General features: G+C 39.0%; 1 protein-coding gene across 1 annotated transcript in view; it reads right to left on the bottom strand.

Moving 5' to 3' along the window:
* LOC108414946 (NACHT, LRR and PYD domains-containing protein 12-like) overlaps window positions 1-15,533 on the bottom strand; it is a 52,690-nt gene extending 37,157 nt beyond the window's left edge. Inside the window, 8 exon segments of the mRNA XM_037543762.1 lie at window positions 2,249-2,422; window positions 3,867-5,661; window positions 5,957-6,049; window positions 9,080-9,235; window positions 9,875-9,967; window positions 12,589-12,646; window positions 12,648-12,856; window positions 15,524-15,533. Of these exon segments, the coding sequence (XP_037399659.1) occupies window positions 2,249-2,422; window positions 3,867-5,661; window positions 5,957-6,049; window positions 9,080-9,235; window positions 9,875-9,967; window positions 12,589-12,646; window positions 12,648-12,856; window positions 15,524-15,533 (2,588 nt within the window).
* Window positions 15,534-19,045: the final 3,512 nt, after the last annotated feature.

Raw genomic sequence — 19,045 nt, forward strand, 5'->3', positions numbered from 1 at the left:
TAGCACCTGCACTCTGATTATGCACTCATGCTTTTGTGATATGTGCAGTATGTGGCTTGGCTTTGTCTTCATGAAATAAGCATGGATGTCCTTGTAAAAGACAGATGCATGTACAAAGTAGTAGATGTTGCTCCTAAATGTCTGTATATCTTTCAGAGTTAATGGTGATTTCACAGATGTGCAGGTTATCTATGCAATGGGCACTAAAACTATCCATAACATGACAGAGCCTGTCATTTGAACTTTACACAGGTAACAATCTTAGATGAGACTGATCCTAGAGAAGTCACCAGCATGTCTGGATGTTGTTTACTTATAACTTCCACTGTGCATAGTACAGCCTTAACTTGCGTTTGTGGATGCAGCAATGAACTGAGATTTTTGATAATGGTGTGATATCAATCACAGAAGCATGCTGCTTTTAATGCACTGCTGCCCACAGCTAATTTATCTCATTTAGGGGCCCTGGGGCTACAAGTGGTCATGTCCATTCTGCCTACAGGTGCCACACCTGCATTATGGCACCTTGGAGTGCTGAACCATTTAAGACGGAATGTAAAATTTGAAGAAGCTGGCAAGTAGGAAGCCAGTTTCAGCCTCACCAAACTTAAATCTAGCATCAAACAACTAAACTCCGTACTCAGTCTAGGAAAATGTGCAATGAACTCCAGGTTAACTTTAACTAGAAGTCATATGTGCTAGCTGTGCTCTGTCCACTCAGCCACGTGACGTGTCTCCAGTGGTATGTGGTACAGTTATTTCTGTATTCCATCAACATTACCAAAGCAAGCTAAGTCAACGCCCATGGACTCCAATGGATTTTCTGATACAAAGCAGGGGAAATCATTGGTGATGTGAACACCAAGGAACTAGGAGGTTTTGACTCTCTTCATGGATGCCCTGATGTGCAGTGGAGAGTGACCTCCAAAATTCCTCCTGAAGTCTACAATAATCCTTTTGATCTCATCTACATTAAGACATATATTGTTATCTCTGCACCAGTCTGCAGGACACCCCATGTCCTCCATGTATGATGACTTGTTATTGTTGCTGATATGAACCACCACTGTAGTATCATTAGCAAACTTGATGAGGTGATGTTGCAGATCCTGATGGACTGAGGTCTCCCAGTCAAGAAGTCCAGGATCCAGTTGCATAAGGAGGTGTTCAGGACCAGTAAGCTCAGATTTCCTTAAGTTGCAGTGGGATGATTTTGTTGAATTCTGAACTAAAGTCCAGCCCCCTTCCTGAACACATTCCAGTCTATATGCTCAAAACTGTCCAGAAGCACTGTGGTTTAGCTGTTAGCCTAGCACAGATGCCTCTCTGTTGTTGTTTTAGACACTTTCTCTCCCAGCTAGCAGCACCATCCAGGGTGTGATTTCACGAAGCAGCTTAAGGTCATGTAGTACCTCCAACAGTCGTTTATTGCAGTTGAATTCTGTTTTCTAATCTGAGATTCTTCATTCATACAGAAATTGTCCCTTTTCTTAAACAAGACAGAGAGATTATACGAATTGAGCAGCTGCCACCGACTCCTCTCTATACTGACATACAGTATATTTAACAGATTGTGTTTTATAACTTTCATTTTTTTCTGCACTTTTGTGGTCAAACATCTTTTGTTACTTTGTTATGGTAATACATGTGTTTTGTATACCTTGTGCATGACGGGTTACTATATGTAGTGTTTTGCTCTATTTTTAGTGTTATATTGTTTGTTTTTACACCACTAAATGGCAGAATTTCCGACATGGGTGATAAACGTAACTTGATTTGGCTTAAATTAGCATTAATTAAATTTATAATATAAGAATAGTTGTTATAAATTAAGTTAAATTCAATTAAATGAAATGAATTACTAGTAATTACTCTTTTATATTTTTAATTTGTAATACTTATCAAGTATTAAAAAGCATATGTTGTTTAATACTTATTAAGTATTAAAAAGCAAACAAATGCATATGTTTCTGTAATTCTATGGAACTGCATATTGTTGATTGATATCAAGTTCCTTCACACAATATTGAGCCAATGACACAATCAGAATCACCCATTTCAGAAAATTCAGTTGGTTTCATGCAGTTAGCAATATACTCAGATTATTCATTCAGTTTCATTAGAAAATATCCTCTCTGAAATATGTATATAACAAAATACATAAATACATACAGCACAATCATTAGCTGCATCCTTCTGTGATGCTGGAGTAGAACAGCGAAATGTCATCACATTTAGGAAATCTAACCTGAGTATCTCCAGTTTACAGTCCGAACTCTTCAGTCCAGCAGAGAGCAGCTCTACACCGGAATCCTGCAGATCATTGTTACTGAGGTCCAGCTCTGTCAGAGAGGAGTTTTCTGTTTGTAGAGCTGCACTCAACATTTTACTGGACTGTACAGTGAGGTTACATCCAGCAAATCTATAGAAAAGAAGAAAAGAAAGTGAGTAAAATATACGCACTCATAACTTTACCTGCTCCATAAGCTCATTCTAACTGCACTACTGTTTATCTTTATACCACAGACCTTAATCTGTCTGTGCCTTATGTCACTTTAATGTTCATTTCCGGACCTTCTTACATTCATATTATTCTTTATTAATCTATTTTTCTACAATTAATGTTTTTTTTTATGATTAGTGTATTTTTTAAATGTCTATTTAAATTTACACTTTTCCTGTTTACCGTCTATTTAATGTTATAGTTACACCATGGGCTCTGAGAGTAACGCAGTTTCAGTGCGCTGTACTGTATGTCCTGTACATGTTGTAGTATTGACAATAAAGCTGACCTGACTTGACAAAGAGGTGGACTTAATGAAGCGGCTGGTCCATGTGATTGTGTAGGAATATTTATGTAATTTAATTGTACATAAATTATTTAAATAATTACTGCATTGTATTTATTGCATTAGCTGTATAAATAGTTTGATAGCTAGTGAATGACTAACTGTATATTCATTTATTAAATTCTGTAGTTGTGTAGATCATTGTGCTGTTTGGTTAATGCAGCTTATCTGCAGTTGTGTTTGTGGTTTGTGAAGATTTGAATTTCATACGTGTATTAATTAAATTAAAGAGTTGGCCCGTCATCAGGAGATCATGAGTTCGATCCCCGGTGATGCTACAGCCGTCCGTAGCTGGGAGTCCAAGAGAGCACAATTGGCCTCGCTCTCTCTGGGTGGGTAGGATGGTCCCCCTTCTCCCCCCATCACTCAACGCAATGCTCATAAATTGCCCCTGGGTGTGAGTGAATGTCTGTCTGTCTGCCCTGCGATGGACTGGTGACCTGTCCAGGGTGTATCCTGCCTTCCACCTGATGCGATGGGCTCCAGCACACCTCCGCGACCCTGACGGAGAAGTGGCTTACAGAATGGATGGATAGACTATCAATCATTGTATGATGTGGAGAAAGGGTTTACTGTTGAGATAAGTAAATGCTGGTTTTGTGCAGTGGGAGGGGACAAGCGACGAAGTCACTGCTGTCTAACTACAGCATCTCATTTATCTGTTTTATAAGGAGAGATGACAGTTGGAACACTGCCTACTTAGACAGCTGCCTATCTAGACAGTGGCTGTTTAGAGTGCTCACTAGGTTTTGGGACACACCCAATGTGTGTGGCTGAACTCACATACTCTCAGCACCATGTGCTGCCTGTTTACTGTTTTGTATTTATTGTAAGTCTTTCATATTTATTTATTGTACTGTAATGTCTAAATTTCTTCTACAGAAGTTTAAAATACCAGGTAAAATGAGACTTGCAAGCTCACCCCAGATGTCCTCATTATGTAGCTATTAGGATTTCATTTTACAAAAAATAAGTAAATAAATAAATAAATGAAACATTAATGAAAACGGTACTTACAGAGCTCGTCTTGTGTTTTTCACCACTGGGAGTAGGTTTCTAAGTCCTTCATCTGATGGCCTGTATTTCTTAAGCTCAAACTTCTCTTGAGTCTCTTCTGACATCAGCAACATAAACACCAGAGCTGACCACTGTGTAGATGACAGATTCTGTGTTGAGAGATCTCCTGAGTTCAGGTATTCCTGAATTTCAGTTGTCAGTGAATTGTCATTCAGTTCACTCAGGCAGTGGAAGAGATTGATGCTCTTCTCAGAGTGTTTTTTCTTCTTGATCTTTCTTTTAATGTAGTCTGCAGTGTCCTTTAGACTCTCTTCTTTGATGTCCATTTCTGGCTGCAGACTCTTAAGGAGCCTCTGATTGGACTCCAGGGAGAGGCCACAAAGGAAGCGGAGGAAAAGGTCCAGATGTCCATTTTCACTCTTCATGGCCTTATCCACTGCTGTCTTGAGGAGATCACCCAATGTATGTTTAAACATCCACTTTATTTTCTCCATTATGGTTTGAAGGAGTGGGTTACCTTTATCTCTGAATGTGAGGAAGACAAAGGCGGCAGCAAGAAACTCCTGGAAACTCAAATGGACAAAGCTGAAAATCTTCTCATCCTTTTTAAAGATCTGTGTGCAGACTCCAGAGTACACTACAGCTTCATCAACATCAATGCCACCTTCTTTCAGATCCTTCTCATAGAATATGAGTTGTCCTTTCTGCAACTGGAGGAAAGCTAGTTTTCCGAGCTTCAGTACACCCTCTACTCCCAGTCTGTCTCTCTCAGATGGGGGAACTGTACCGTCCTCCTGTTGTATTGTGCTGTATTTCTCAGTCTTTTTTCTCGTCTGAAACAGCAGGAATCGTGTGTACATTTCTGTAAGAGTCGTGGGAGCATTTTTCATGTCTTTGTCATCCTTCAACATTTCCTGAAGCACAGTAGCTGAGATTGAACAGAACACTGGAATGTGACACAAAATGTGGAGACTTCTTGCTGTCTTAATGTGTGAAATGATTCTGCTGGCTTGATCTTCATCCCTGATTCTCTTCCTGAAGTACTCCTCCTTCTGTGGGTCATTGAATCCACGTATTTCTGTCACATGATGAATGTACTCGAGTGGAATCTTTTTGGCTGCTGCCGGTCGAGTGGTTATCCAGATAAGAGCAGAGGGAAGCAGCGCTCCTTTGATGAGGTTTGTTATTAGTTTATCAGTGGTAGTCACCTCTGTTACTTTAGATAGTTTCTTTTGATTAAAATGTAGAATAAGTTTACTTTCATCCAGTCCATCTAATATAAAAACCACCTTACACTTGTGATTCAGGATCTCCCTCATATCCACATTGTGGAACTCATCATGGAAGTAAATTAGAAGATTCCAGAGGCTGTACCGTTCCTCTTTGATCACGTTCAGTTCCCGAAAGGGAAAAAACAGAATGAAATCTAAATCCTGGTTGCATTTGTCTTCAGCCCAGTCAAGAATAAACTTGTGTACAGAGGCCGTTTTTCCCACTCCCGCTATTCCCAATGTAAGTACTTTAGTACCAAACTCATTTTTACTGGATCGTGTTTTGAAAATGTCACTTAACTTGATTGGTTTTTCCTCTATTTTGGGATAAAAACTCTCTATCCGTCTCACTTCATGCTCAGTGTTCACTCCTCCTGTGCAGCCTTCAATCACATAAAGTTCAGTGTAAATGTCCTTCAAAAGCAAATTATCCCCTTCTAGTGAAGTTCTGTCATACAGCTTTGCCAACTTTGCCACAAAATGTCTTTTCAGTGCATCTTTTACAGCTCCATCTTCTTTAGCTGCTAAAATGTAACAAGAAAACTAAATGTTATTCCATTTTTAGTGACGTGAGTAAGGCTGAGTGGTTTTGACTAAACTTGTATTATACAGAATTTCTTCTATGTTTTCATCTTTCTTTACCACAGTTTACTTTTTGCACACTAGTATGACTTATATTAGTTAAAAACAAGTGAATAAGAATAAGAATAAGTGTGATGTTAAGGGCTTGCATTATGAGCGCCTTGATGTTTACTTTTCGATCATTGCCATGCACTTGTGAAGATGATGATGATGATGATGATGATGTGTTGAGTTTACCTGCAGTAAGAGCACTAACTGAGACTCCATTCTGAGCTGCAGTGGAAGAGGCTGCTGAAGTCTTACCCGTTTCCTCTTCACCTCTGTCTCCACCTGAGAGAGTGAACATTAGTAATGAATAAGCAGTACAAAACAAAAATACACACAAAGCAAAACAAAATCCCTGAGCAATTATTAATTAGTAGGGTAAGTTAAGGTTAGTAGAATAAAAAGATAAAACAAATGCTGTCTAATGTTCTGCCATGCTAGACAGAGTCTACTTTCCCAAAAAAGTGATATAACCCAGAGAGCAGGTACCAAACAGCTGTAACTGTACAGCCAAGTACTTCACTGCTTCTGAAAGCATGCACATGATGCTTCAGGCATAATTTCTTGATTTGAGTGCAGCTTACATTTCCATTAAGTCAATAGAAAGTATCTTCAATCTGTAAAGGAGGAAATTCCTCAGTAATTTGTTGGTGCACACTCTGTTTGGATGATGTAGAGAGTGTAGTGCGCATTCATGTTGGAACAGGAAGGGGCCATCCCCAAAATCTTCCTACAAAGTTGGGAGCATGAACTTGTCCAAAATCTCTTGGTACTGAAGCATTAAGAGCTCCTTTCTCTGGATCTAAGGGGCTGAGCTCAACCCCTGAAAAACAACCCCACACCATAATCCCCCCTCCACCAAACTGTACACTTGGCACAATGCAGTCAGGCAACCACCAAACCCAGACTCGTTCATTGGATTGCCACACGGAGAAGCATCACTCCAAAGAACACGTCTCAACTTCTCTGGAGTCCAGTGGCGGCGCTTTACACCACTGCATTCCACGCTTTGCATTGCGCTTGATGATGTAAGGCTTGGATGCAGCTGCTTGGCCATAAAAACTCTGTCCATGAAGCTCTCTACACTGTTCTTGGACGTTATGTAAAACATAAATAAAAACAGAATACAATGATTTGCAAATCCCTTTCACCCAATATTTATATTTTAATACTTATATAGTATTAGTTATTACTTATATAGTATTAATATTTATATATATTAATACACTACAAATACAATATATTTAATGTTCACATGGATAAACTTTATTGATTTTTGCAAATATTCACTCATTTTGAATTTGATGCCTGCAACACATTCCAAAGAAGTTGGGACAGGGGCATGTTTACCACTGTGTTACATCACCTTTCCTTTTAACAACACTCAATAAGTGTTTGGTAACTGAGGACACAAATTCTGGAAGCTTTGTAAGTGGAATTCTTTCCTATTCTTGCTTGATGTGCAACTTCAGTTGCTCAACAGTCCGGGGTCTCTGTTGTTGTATTTTGCGCTTCATAATACGCCAAACATTTTCAATGGGAGACCCGCACTCTTTTACTATGAAGCCACCCTGTTGTAACACATGCAGAATGTGGCTTGGCATTGTCTTGCTGAAATAAGCAGGACATCCCTGAAAAAGACATCGCTTAGATGGCAGCATATGTTGCTCCAAAACCTGTATGTACCTTTCAGCATTAATGGTGCCTTCACAGATGTGCAAGTTACTCATGCCATGGGCACTAACACACCCCCATACCATCAGAGATGCTGGCTTTTGAACTGATAAGAATCCGGGCAGTCCTTTTCCTCTTTGGCCCAGAGGACATGACGTCCAGGGGCGTTGCCTGGGTATGTAAAGATACGGGGCTCTGCCCAATTAATTATATATATATATATATATATATATATATATATATATATATATATATATATATATATATATATATATATATATATATATTTTTTTTTTTTTTTTTTTTTTCTGTGTGTTTTGATTCGGAGACGTGTGTTTTTAACCAGCTATCAGATAGCTCCACAAACAATGTCATCACAGTTTACATAGTTAACTACCGTTACCTTTCTCCTTGAAAAAACGCCGTATATCCATTTTCTTTCACCGTCAGCTACCTGCAACCTGCTGCCAAAAATGGCTAGAGCACATGTGCGCTCCCCGGGGGTGGGGGTGGGCTCTCCTCCGCGCCCGCAAAACCAGCAAGCTGATCGGCTGTTTCTCCTGAAAGGCGGAACTTTATCCTTGAAGCGGCACTATGATTGGCGTTAAGAGATTTCCTATTCTCACAGCAGCATTGGCCTCCTCATTAATAGTACAGCTGAGCGAAAAGCTTCGGGGCTACTGGATAATCATTCGGGGCTGAAGCCCCGGAAGCCCACCCCAGGCGACGCCCCTGATGACATCCATGATTTACAAAAACAATTTGAAACATGGACTCATCAGACCACAGGACACTTTTCCACTTTGCATCTGTCCATCTCAGATGAGCTCGGGCCCAGAGAAGCTGGTGGCATTTCTGGGTGTTGATGATAAATGGTTTTTGCTTTGCATGGCAGAGTTTCAACTTGCACTTGCAGATGGAGCATGAACTGTGTTCACTGACAATGGTTTTCTGAAGTGTTCCAGAGCTCATGTGGTAATATCCCTTACAGAATGATGTCGGTTTTTAATGCAGTGACACCTGAGGGATCGAAGGTCACGGGCATTCAATGTTGGTTTTCTGCTTTGCCGCTTACTTGCAGAGATTTCTCCAGATTCTCTGAGTCTTTTAATGATATTATGGACTAATGGATTTAATGATATTATGGACTGTAGATGATGAAATCCCCAAATTCCTTGCAATTGCACATTGAGAAAAGTTGTTCTTAAACTGTTCAACTATGCAGTTGTTCACAAAGTGGTGAACCTCACCCCATCCTTGCTTGTGAACGACTGAGCCTTTCAGGGATGCTCCCTTTATACCCAATCATGACACTCACCTGTTTCCAATTAACCTGTTCACCTGTGGAATGTTTGAGCATTCCTGAACTTTCCCAGTCTTTTGCTGCCCCTGTCCCAACTTCTTTGGAACATGTTGCAGGCATCAAATTCAAAATGAGTTTATCTGTTTGAACATTAAATATCTTGTCCTTGTAGTGTATTCAATTGAATATGGGTTGAAACGGATTTGCAAGTCATCGTATTCTGTTTTTATTTATGTTTTACCCAACATCCCAACTTCATTGGAATTGGGGTTGTATCAACTGAAATCACTCTCTACTACAAGATCTGTATTCTCTCAACTTATGATTATATCAAATACCTCTGTGTTTAGCGTCAGCTCCAAAGTTGATATTAACTGGGCCGTTAAACACACTTCCATGTAGAAGAGGTGCATTGACTGTTCCTCCGGTCTGAGCTGTGGAGGTCTGGACTGGTTCATTTTGAGGTCCGGTGGTCTGGACTTGACCAGTTTGATCTGTGTTCACATGAGGGCACAAGAGTGTTGCCATAAAGGACCAAGAAAAGATGTGAACAGGATACAAACAAAATCTCAGAACTAAACTAACTAAAAATAAATATTTTCTGTCAGCAAACCTGCTTTAACATTATTTCTAGCCCTGATGCTATGATCCATACCACTATCTTAAGATCATCCAAGAGCACCTTCTGAGAACTGTAATGTGAAGTTCATCTAAAAGATATTTGTCTATTACTATATTACTTTTTTGACAAAATGCTCAATAGATTATACTGAACCTTAAAGAAGTGCCATTGCCTGTGTACACATCATGTCTCAGTACGTTGAATGCATTTGGGCAGATGAGGCACACCTGAACCTGCTTTACCATGATCATTTTAATGTTATTCATCATAACAAATGTTATAATTTTCTCACCTGATCATCTGAGAATACACATACAAAAGTTAAGACACTGCCAAAACCAGTGAGCTTAAATTTTAAATGTTTTTCCTGATCCTCACAATCCTGGTTTTACAATCACTAATACAGAGAATGAGAGCATATCTTATAAATTATGCAGGCCATGGTGTTTAAGCTGAAACTGTATTTCAGTGTAATGTATGAAAGGTGGCAGTGACGATGTACTGAGTTTACCTGCTGTGAGACCACTAACCGAGTCTTCAGTCTGGGCTGCAGTGGAGGAGGCTGCTGTATTTTGACCAGTTACTTCTTCACTTCTGTGTAGACCTGAGAGTAGTGTTACACATGATGAAGCATAATGAAGTGTTAGACGTGATAAAGCGACAGTAGAAATAAAAACAGATCTGTTTTAGTAACTATTATTTAGCTGGGTCATTAGAAACTTAGCTTCACTCCTGTAAGCTCCTTATACTGGACAGAAAAAACACAATTACATGTAGTGCATGGGGGATCATGCAGAAATCAGCTGATTAGTTTCAATCATTTTAAGCCTTGGGCACAAGGAACCTCAGACTGACCACCGTTCAGATCCTGCGTTTACCTCTATTTAAATGCCAAGATTAGATAGCTGACTATATGTGTATGAATCTAGAACTTTCCGCCCATGTTTTAAACAGTCCTCTGATTAAAAGAGACTCAGTCACATTTATAAAATTTAGGCTAAAGGTGTGCATGCTGTTGACCTGAGAGAGTTGGGAGAAGGGGGAGAAAACTGATTCTGAATTCTGACATTAAATATGCAACTAAATTTGTAATTAAAAATAAAAGTCTGTCTTACAGTTAATCAAAGTTTCTCACACTCAGCCTGAAGAATCCAAGAGGACAGAAAATCAATAAAAACTATTGTTTATTTTTATTCATAATAAACAATAGAATGAATCATCATGAAATTCTTACACTCATAGCTCACATACACTTCAGTCTAATAATATCTAAAAACATATCTACATTTATTAGAGACATCAAATTTACATTAACATAGACATCAAATTTCTGTTAGCATTGTCAAATAAAAAAATTCCCAAAAAAGGTAAGTTAGGAAATCTTAACCTATTCGGTTGAAGTCAGCAATCAACTACCATGTCTGTTAACAAGCAAATAGAAATATGCACAGAGATGAAACTTAAATATACAATTGCGATCATATTAAAAATGTAAGCTACATCTACCGTGACTGATGTAATAAAAGTGAAAACTAAACTAAACTGCGATAAACTATAAGTCATGAATAACATGAGAGCGCCCCCTGCTGTGTATCAGAGCATTACTGCTCTCCAGTTTCAGTCTCCATTTCCCAAACCCTTTAGACGAGTGCGCTAATGTTATTCCTCCTAATAAACAGACACACGTTCAGCGTTGTCTCCTCATTATTCACCACTATCACTGTAATATTTCATCATCAACATTAACACAGGATGGTAATCAGAGGGGCGGTGGAGTTCGAGTCTGCAGTATCTGAGATTTTTAAAACACAGTGTTAGAAAAGAAAAATGTCTCCCAGTGAAAGTCGTGTTTTACAGTAGAAATAAATGGAGCTCAATATGCTGGTAATGAACTACACTGCCTGACTCAGCCACCTCAAAACCAGAGAAACTGACCTTTAACAGAAGTTAGGACCCTGTTGGAGTTCATCCTAAAGTTAGGACAGGATTTAGGAGGTTTAGTCTAGTTAGGATGTTTGTGTGATGCTGTTTTCTTATCCAGAGTTAATGATGAGATTATGAAGTTAGGAACTGTCATACTGTAATAGTTACTGTCCTAAATTCAGTCCTAAAGAAGCGGTTATGGTGACTAAACAGATAACATTTCAGACTTGAAATGTGATATGACCCCTGATGTGTAGTTTCATTGCATCATAAACATATAAATACAATATATACTGTATATTAAGGTGGTTTGATTTTTATATGTTTAAATGTCTCTTATACATTTGGAATGTGTTGCAGGCATCAAATTCAAAATGAGTCAATATTTGCAAAAAAACAATAAAGTTTATCCATGTGAACATTAAATATCTTGTCTTTGAAGTGTATTCAAATGAATATACATTAAAAAGGATTTGAAAATCATCGTATTCTGTTTTTATATCTTACACTCTGTCCCAACTTCATTGGAATTGGGGTTGTATGTGTGGATAAGCAGAGAGGGGGTACGCAGCAGGAAGTTTAATGTCTGAGGGGGAACCGGACTGTAAAATGTTTGGGAACCACTGCTCAACACTATATGGTTGGGGGTCATTTTGTTTACTTTTGTTAGATTCACCACAGCTCTGGTGGTGGTTTTTGTGTTTAATTATTGCCCTAACAGTGGATTTGAGCAAGTAACTATTTTATGTAACCACTGGCTGATGTGTGTGTATGGTGTGTGTATCTGTATGTTTACAGTACATAATAATTGCTAATTTCATTTTCATCACTTGCTTAATACCATGATATTATGAAAATTTACCAATAGTGATTAATAGTGAATAATTATTGGATCTATATTTTAATTGCTTTTTAGATAAAACCCTAAATTTAAAGAGGACACTCTTGGTTTTATGGCCAAGTGTGTCCTGAATTTCAGTTTCAGTGTGGGCTGTGAAATCCTGCCCAAAGGTGTCCCACTTATGCTTATGTTTTATGCTTTACTGGTCTTACAACAAAAACTAATTTTGCTGCCAAATTTGCCAATCTGGCAGCAGCACAGCGTCACCAGTCTGGGGCAATGGAGCGTTAAGTACCTTCCCCAAGGTCATGATCAGGTATACCTAGTAAGTTTTGGGATTTGAACCCACAACCTTCTGGTTGATGGCTCACTTTCTCCCAACCCTAGGCTACCAGACACCTTGTAGATGAAATGAAATCACACAAAACTCCCTTTCCGTGGCCTGTATCTACATATTTTACCGTCTTTGAGTTTTGTTGTTAGCTCCTCAGCCCGTTGGTTCTGGTTCATCTTCTTCAGGAATAGCCAGTGTGACCTCTACAGCTCTGCTGGGTCCATATCTCTGCACCATCTGATCCACAGTGTCAGGTCTGTCTGCCTTCTCCAGAAGAGCCTTTTTGATGGAGGTGAATCCTTCCACACCATTAATCAGATGCCACTGGAATGTTTTTGGTCTTCTTGCCCAAAGTTTTGAAGAATGTACAGCAACACTTCTGGATTTGTTGCCATCTTAAATAGCTAGAAATGAAGACAGACAACAGAATGAAGTATAATAGACTGTTCTGGTGACTGAAAGAAAAACAGGAACATATCGCAATAAGTGTTTCTAAAAATAGACCATTTGTTGTTTAAAGGAATCTGCTTTAAAAAACACTCAATGTATATGTTTAGTGTCACAAGAAATTTTATTGTTTATTGAAAAAAAGTTTTGCATAGTCATTTTGTTGCCAAGAACATGTTCCAAAAAAATTTGAGACAGGGCAACAAAAGGCTGTTAAAGTTCTGTGATATGCTAAAAAAACACCTGGCAGTTGATTGTCAACAGGTCAGTAACATGACAGTATAAAAGAACATCTCAGAGAGGGTGAGTCTTTCAGAAGTGAAGATCAAATGGCATTCACCACTTTGTGAAAGACTGCACGATCAAGAATAATGTTTCTCAACATCCATCCATCCATTATCTAAGCCGCTTCTCCGTCAGGGTCGCAGGGGGATGCTGGAGCCTATCCCAGCAGTCTTCGGGCGGAAGGCAGGATACACCCTGGACAGGTCGCCAGTCCATCGCAGGGCAGACAGACAGACACAGACAGTCACTCACACCTAGGGGCAATTTAGCATGTCCAATTGGCCTGACTGCATGTCTTTGGACTGTGGGAGGAAACCGGAGAACCTGGAGGAAACCCACGCAGACACGGGGAGAACATGCAAACTCCACGCAGAGAGGACCGCCCAGCCGGGGAATCGAACCCAGGCCCTCCTTACTGTGAGGCGACAGCGCTACCCACCACGCCACCGTGCCGCCCGTTTCGCAACATAAAATAGCTAAAAAGAACTTTTACTTTTCATCAACTACGGTACATAATATCATTAAAAAAATCAGAAAATATCATTCAAAATTCAAACTCTCAAACTGTATGCAAGGGACAAAGCAGAAAACCAGTATTTGCTGGCCATGATCTTTGGGCCCTCAGTTGTCACTGCATTAAAAACAGACATGAATCTGTACAGGAAATCACTGCATGGGCTCAGAAACACTTCTGAAAACCACTGTGAAAACAGTTCATCACTTCATCCACAAATGCTGTTAAAACTCTAAAACACAAAAAAGAAACCAAATATAAACCGGATCCAGAAATGCTGCCACCTTCTCTGGGCTCATTTAAAAAGGGCTGAGTGGAAGTGGAAAAGTGTTCTGTGGTCCGACAATTCAACATTTAAAAACTCTTTTTGGAAATCATGGACACTGTGTTCTCTGGGCTGAAGACGTCTTTTTCAGAGAAGGCCTTGATTATTTCAGCAAGACAATGCCAAACCTAATTCTCCATGTATTACAAGAGCAAGGCTCTGTATTAAAAAGAGTCTGGGTCTAAGCTCACCTGCCTGCAGTCCAGACCTGTCAACACTGATAACATTTGACACATTATGAAATGAAAAATATGATGAAGGAGACCTTGAACTACTGAAATCCTGTATCAAACAAAGACAGGACAACATTTCACTTTCAAAACTACAGGAGTATCTCCTCAGTTCCGAAACGCTTACAGAGTGTTGTTAAAAGAAGGGATGATGAATCAGTGGTAAACACTAGTGGGGGGCAGTTGTGGGCTGGACTTTAGGGAACCAGCCCTGTGACCAGAAGGTTGCCGGTTCGATCCCCTTAGCTGACAGTCCATGGATGGCTTAAGTGCAGAGGTCTAATTTCACAGTGACAAATGGTTGTAAATGCTATTCTAAGTAGAAAGCCATGAGTGTAGAGGAGAAAGAACCGAGTAAACGTTTAAAGTCACAAAAACTGAGATAGAGAAGTGCCTCACTGCACTAAGCAGCAGACAGTATAAAGCACAGCTGTGGCTGGTGAACTAATATTAATACAATAATTAAGGTTAACTGATATAGTGACTAAGGTCAGTCACTACATTAAGTACAATGAATTAAAATAAGAAGATTAATATAGTAACTAAGGTTAACTAATGTATTAATTAGGGTTTACTAATAAAGTAAGTAGGAGTAATAAATAATTAATATAGTAACTAACTTAGATTGACTAATACACTAAGGTTCATTATAAATAATAGCAATAATAATAAATGTACACAGTAATTGTAAAATAATTTTTAATTAAATGTATTATTATAATTATTATTAATAATAAGAACAACATGGTTACTATCAGTGATAATGATAGCATAGTCCTGGCTTGACTGCCCACTGACACGTAGGGGGCGTAATGCAAGACGAGACTGTACTGCTGTGGATGTGTTTGTGAGTCGTAGGTGCTATTCTGTGCAGGGCTGTGTGTGTTAGTCTGTGTGGATTTATGGTCAGACGTCAAGTAGAGTAGTTGGAAGTGAGCTGCCTGTTCCCGACTGTTTCCACGAGCCCTGGCTGGTGGACAATGTGCTCCATAAAGAGCTTTCGCTGAAAGCAAGTTTCCCATGATAAAAAAATGAAAAAGACTCTGATCACCTTTTTTTCTTTCCTGACTAACTGATGAGGCCAAAACTCTCAGATCCTTCACTGATGTCCCCAAATGTGTGAATTTATTTGTAAAGGTGGTAAAAAAAATGAAGAACAAGAACAGAAAAATAACCTGCACAGATTCCCGACTCTCATTCTGATCACTGTGGCGTTCGCGTTTGAATGGAGTATCAGAACTTTATTATCCTGTGAGCTCACACTGGGCCATCTACAGTCTTCTTCAAATGATGCCATATAATCCAAATTTACTTGATATTTTGCTATTTGGTGTCTGCTACCTGAGCCTGATGGGCCCTTCAAAATATCAGATAGACATTTTTCACGTCCATCATCAGGCCAGGTTCAGCGGTTTATGTACATTGTAAAAACTAATTTGGTTTTAAATTTAAAATGTAAGGCTTTAAGTAATGGAGCTCACATGATAAGCAATCTGTTAACTTATCACAAATTCGGTGAACTTAAAATAGTAAAACAGCCAGTTTACTTACTTTTATCAGTTAAAATGATTGTTTTTATAGTGTTATTACAGAAATTCTCTCTTCTATTTAGTAGAGTTATAGTCTAGAGCTGCACTGATGAGGATGCTGTGTCATCAAGCTGAGCTGAATCATGTGAAAAGTTAGTGTTAAAATGTTCTGGGCTGGTTAAATATTTTCAGGGCTGTAGCTCCTGGAAACCCAGTCCAGGCGACACCCCTGTTCAGTATCCGCTTTGCTGCATTACCATTAGTTCAAACCTCCACTAAGTTGAATTTAAGAACCCGTATATACAAACACACAGAACACCTTGAACTGTAGCATGTTCTACATTACATCACTCATTCATATTCAGACTGAATATTCATACTTAATAAACTCACTCTGTGAAATCCAGTGCAGGAAAAACAGCTCCTCTTCTCTGATGGTATCCGCTTAAAGTTGCTTCCGTTTTCTTTCACACAGTGGCAACAGAAAAATAGACCACACTTCCTCTATTCACTCTCTGCCACTCTCTCTTTCTCTCTGCCATCCTCTCTCTCTTTCCCCCTCTCTCTCTCTGTAATGTTGAACTACAGAGTGCATACTGTTATTTTAACACTGCGCTTTAAGAACCTATTATAATTTCATATTTTTCAGACCCAGTAAACCTGCTAATATGTATGTGGTCCAACAGCTTGTCTCCTCTCAGGTGTTTTACAAGCGTCAATCTGCTTGTGTGGATTAGATTTGCTCCAAGTGACCCCTGGAAGACTGAGAACAATAAAAGGTGTCTGCTGAACGTAGTAAATGCTCCCCATCTAATACAGTTGCATTCGGTTCAGACAGTGTTCCAGAGGTCCCCTTATTATACGGCTTTTCAGAACATTGTGAAGCAAGAATTCTACTCTTTCTTTAGTCTGTTTCTGTCTGTATCTGCCCACAAGTCACTTTGATCTCAGTGTTCCAGAGGTCCCCTTATTACACTGGTTTTTAGAACATCATGAAGCAAGAATTCTATTCTTTCTTTAGTCTGTTTCCGTCTGTATCTGTCCACAGGTCACTTTGATCTCAGTGTTCCCTCACTCAGCTGTTCACGTTTTGGTGCCTGCTGGATACGTGGTATAAAGGATCTGGTGAAGAGTGGTCTGTGGCCAGCATCCATGCAGTACCAAACTGTGTACTCCAAAGAGTTGTTTCTCCTTTGAGGATGCAAAGGTTTATCCTCCTGGATTGTCTCCACATGCTTTCATAAAGTTTCTAGAGCAAAGGTCTCTGCAGTATGGGAGGGTAAATGGTCAGTTTTCTTTTGTATGTTAATGGTCTGAAGCTGACTTCATCTTTTAGTCAGCAATATCTTCTGACTTCTGAATCTTCTGTAATGCATATTGTACTTATTTGTCTTCTTTATGTTTGTCTAAAATATGCTAATGGTTTGCACTAATGTTTAGAATTTTGCAGTGTGCACTCCTAAAGAACCCTTAAACAGCCATCTTTAGTAAAGACAATGAATCTATATAGAATCATGAAAACTTAAAGAACCATTTGCATGCCTAAAGTGTTCTTTACATGGTGAAATTGTTCTTCAGATTGAATAGAATGTATATGGTTCAATATAAAACCATTTTCAATACGTTTCCATCCAAATATCCATATGCAGCACATTTGACCATTAATCTGAAGAACATTTTCATAATGCAAAGAACCCTTTAAGCATGCAAATGCTTAAAAAAAGGTACTTTTGAGTGTTCATGGTTTCATGTAGAACCATTATCTTTACTGAAGAAAGCTTGAAGAAACTTTTGAAGAGTGTACTTGTAACTGTTTTCAATACTATGTTTAACAGATGGGCACAACATGTGGCGACACATTTCAGCGAATATTTTTAAAGTACAATCAAACCTGTTCAGAAGAATCAAAAATGATGAAGAAAGATCCACAGATCTGTCCAGGCTGTTTCCCAAGCATGCAGATGGAAATGGGAAACAATACCAGTTTATGAAATCAAAAGGGTTAGTCTATTTTTAATACTACATTGATGTAGTTCAGTAATTGTTTTTATACATTAAATTATTTGTATATATTTTTCTTAATTTTAGGACTCGTTATTTTATCAGGATGTCTTTTTTGCAAAGGATGAGGAGGTTGCATCATTTGTTGAAAACATTCGTTGAGAGATGAAAGTAGTAAATATTAGGACCACTTTTAAGTAATAGATAATGCAAATTTTATATCCTTTACCTTTGCTCCTGTCTCTTTTCAGAGACCTGTTGGCAGGACATGTGGCACAACCAAGTGAGCAGCAAATGAAGATCAGGGGCCAGTCGTGGGCTGGAGGTTAGGGAACTGGCCCTGTGACCAGAAGGTTGCCGGTTTGATCCCCAGAGCTGACACTACGTAACTGAGGTGTCCTTGAGCCACCTAACCCCCAACTGCTCCCTGGGCACTGCGGATAGGGCTGCCCAATGCTCCGGGCAAGTGTGCTCACTAGTGTGTATGTGGTGTTTCACTGCATGGACAGGTTAAACGTGGAGGTGAAATTTCCTCATTGTGGGACTAATAATGGTCATTTAATCTCAAAACTAGATGAGGAGGGCATGGAAATCGCTGGTTGCTGGCATGGCTTTTAGTTAAGCGGGCTTAATATGTATCATGTTGAGGTGTTTGTATACCCCCCTGTTCTTGCAAAAAAGACCTGGCCAGAAAACACAATATAACTTTCTTCTGTATTGATACAATGTGTCAGTACTGGCCATATTTGGAAAAGGCTGCAGTGAGGTTTACCAAACTACAGAACCTACTAAATATGAAACTATTTCTCTCAGTTTTGCGTCCAAAGGCACACTCCTCAGAATGAGATGTACCTCAGAACAAATTGCAAAGTAATAAAACAAAATAATAAAATTTTAAAAAATCAGAATCTTAGAGAAAACTCTGTAAGTGGGTTCTAATAAAATAAAAATCTTAAGAACATTTGGTGAATGAGCTCCAGTGTTTTCTTTTAATTGGTATCCAGACTGTTTGGGGTGGAAGGAACCACACAGGTGCTGGAACAACCATCGGTGAAGAGGTTCCATTAATGCAAAAGTACCAAATGGCTGCAAATGAATTTAAACACGTCTTCCAGTAAAATGTTTGTGCTTCTTATTTGCCACAGATAGCACAGGTCAACAGCTACATGTCATGTGTGGCCCTTATCACCAAACATATGAGCAAAGTTATTGAAATATGAATGTTTTAAGGTGGTTGTTTTGTGTGTTTTATT

The sequence above is a fragment of the Pygocentrus nattereri genome, chromosome 12, assembly GCF_015220715.1.
Source record: "Pygocentrus nattereri isolate fPygNat1 chromosome 12, fPygNat1.pri, whole genome shotgun sequence".
In the NCBI taxonomy this organism is placed as follows: Eukaryota; Metazoa; Chordata; class Actinopteri; order Characiformes; family Serrasalmidae; genus Pygocentrus; species Pygocentrus nattereri.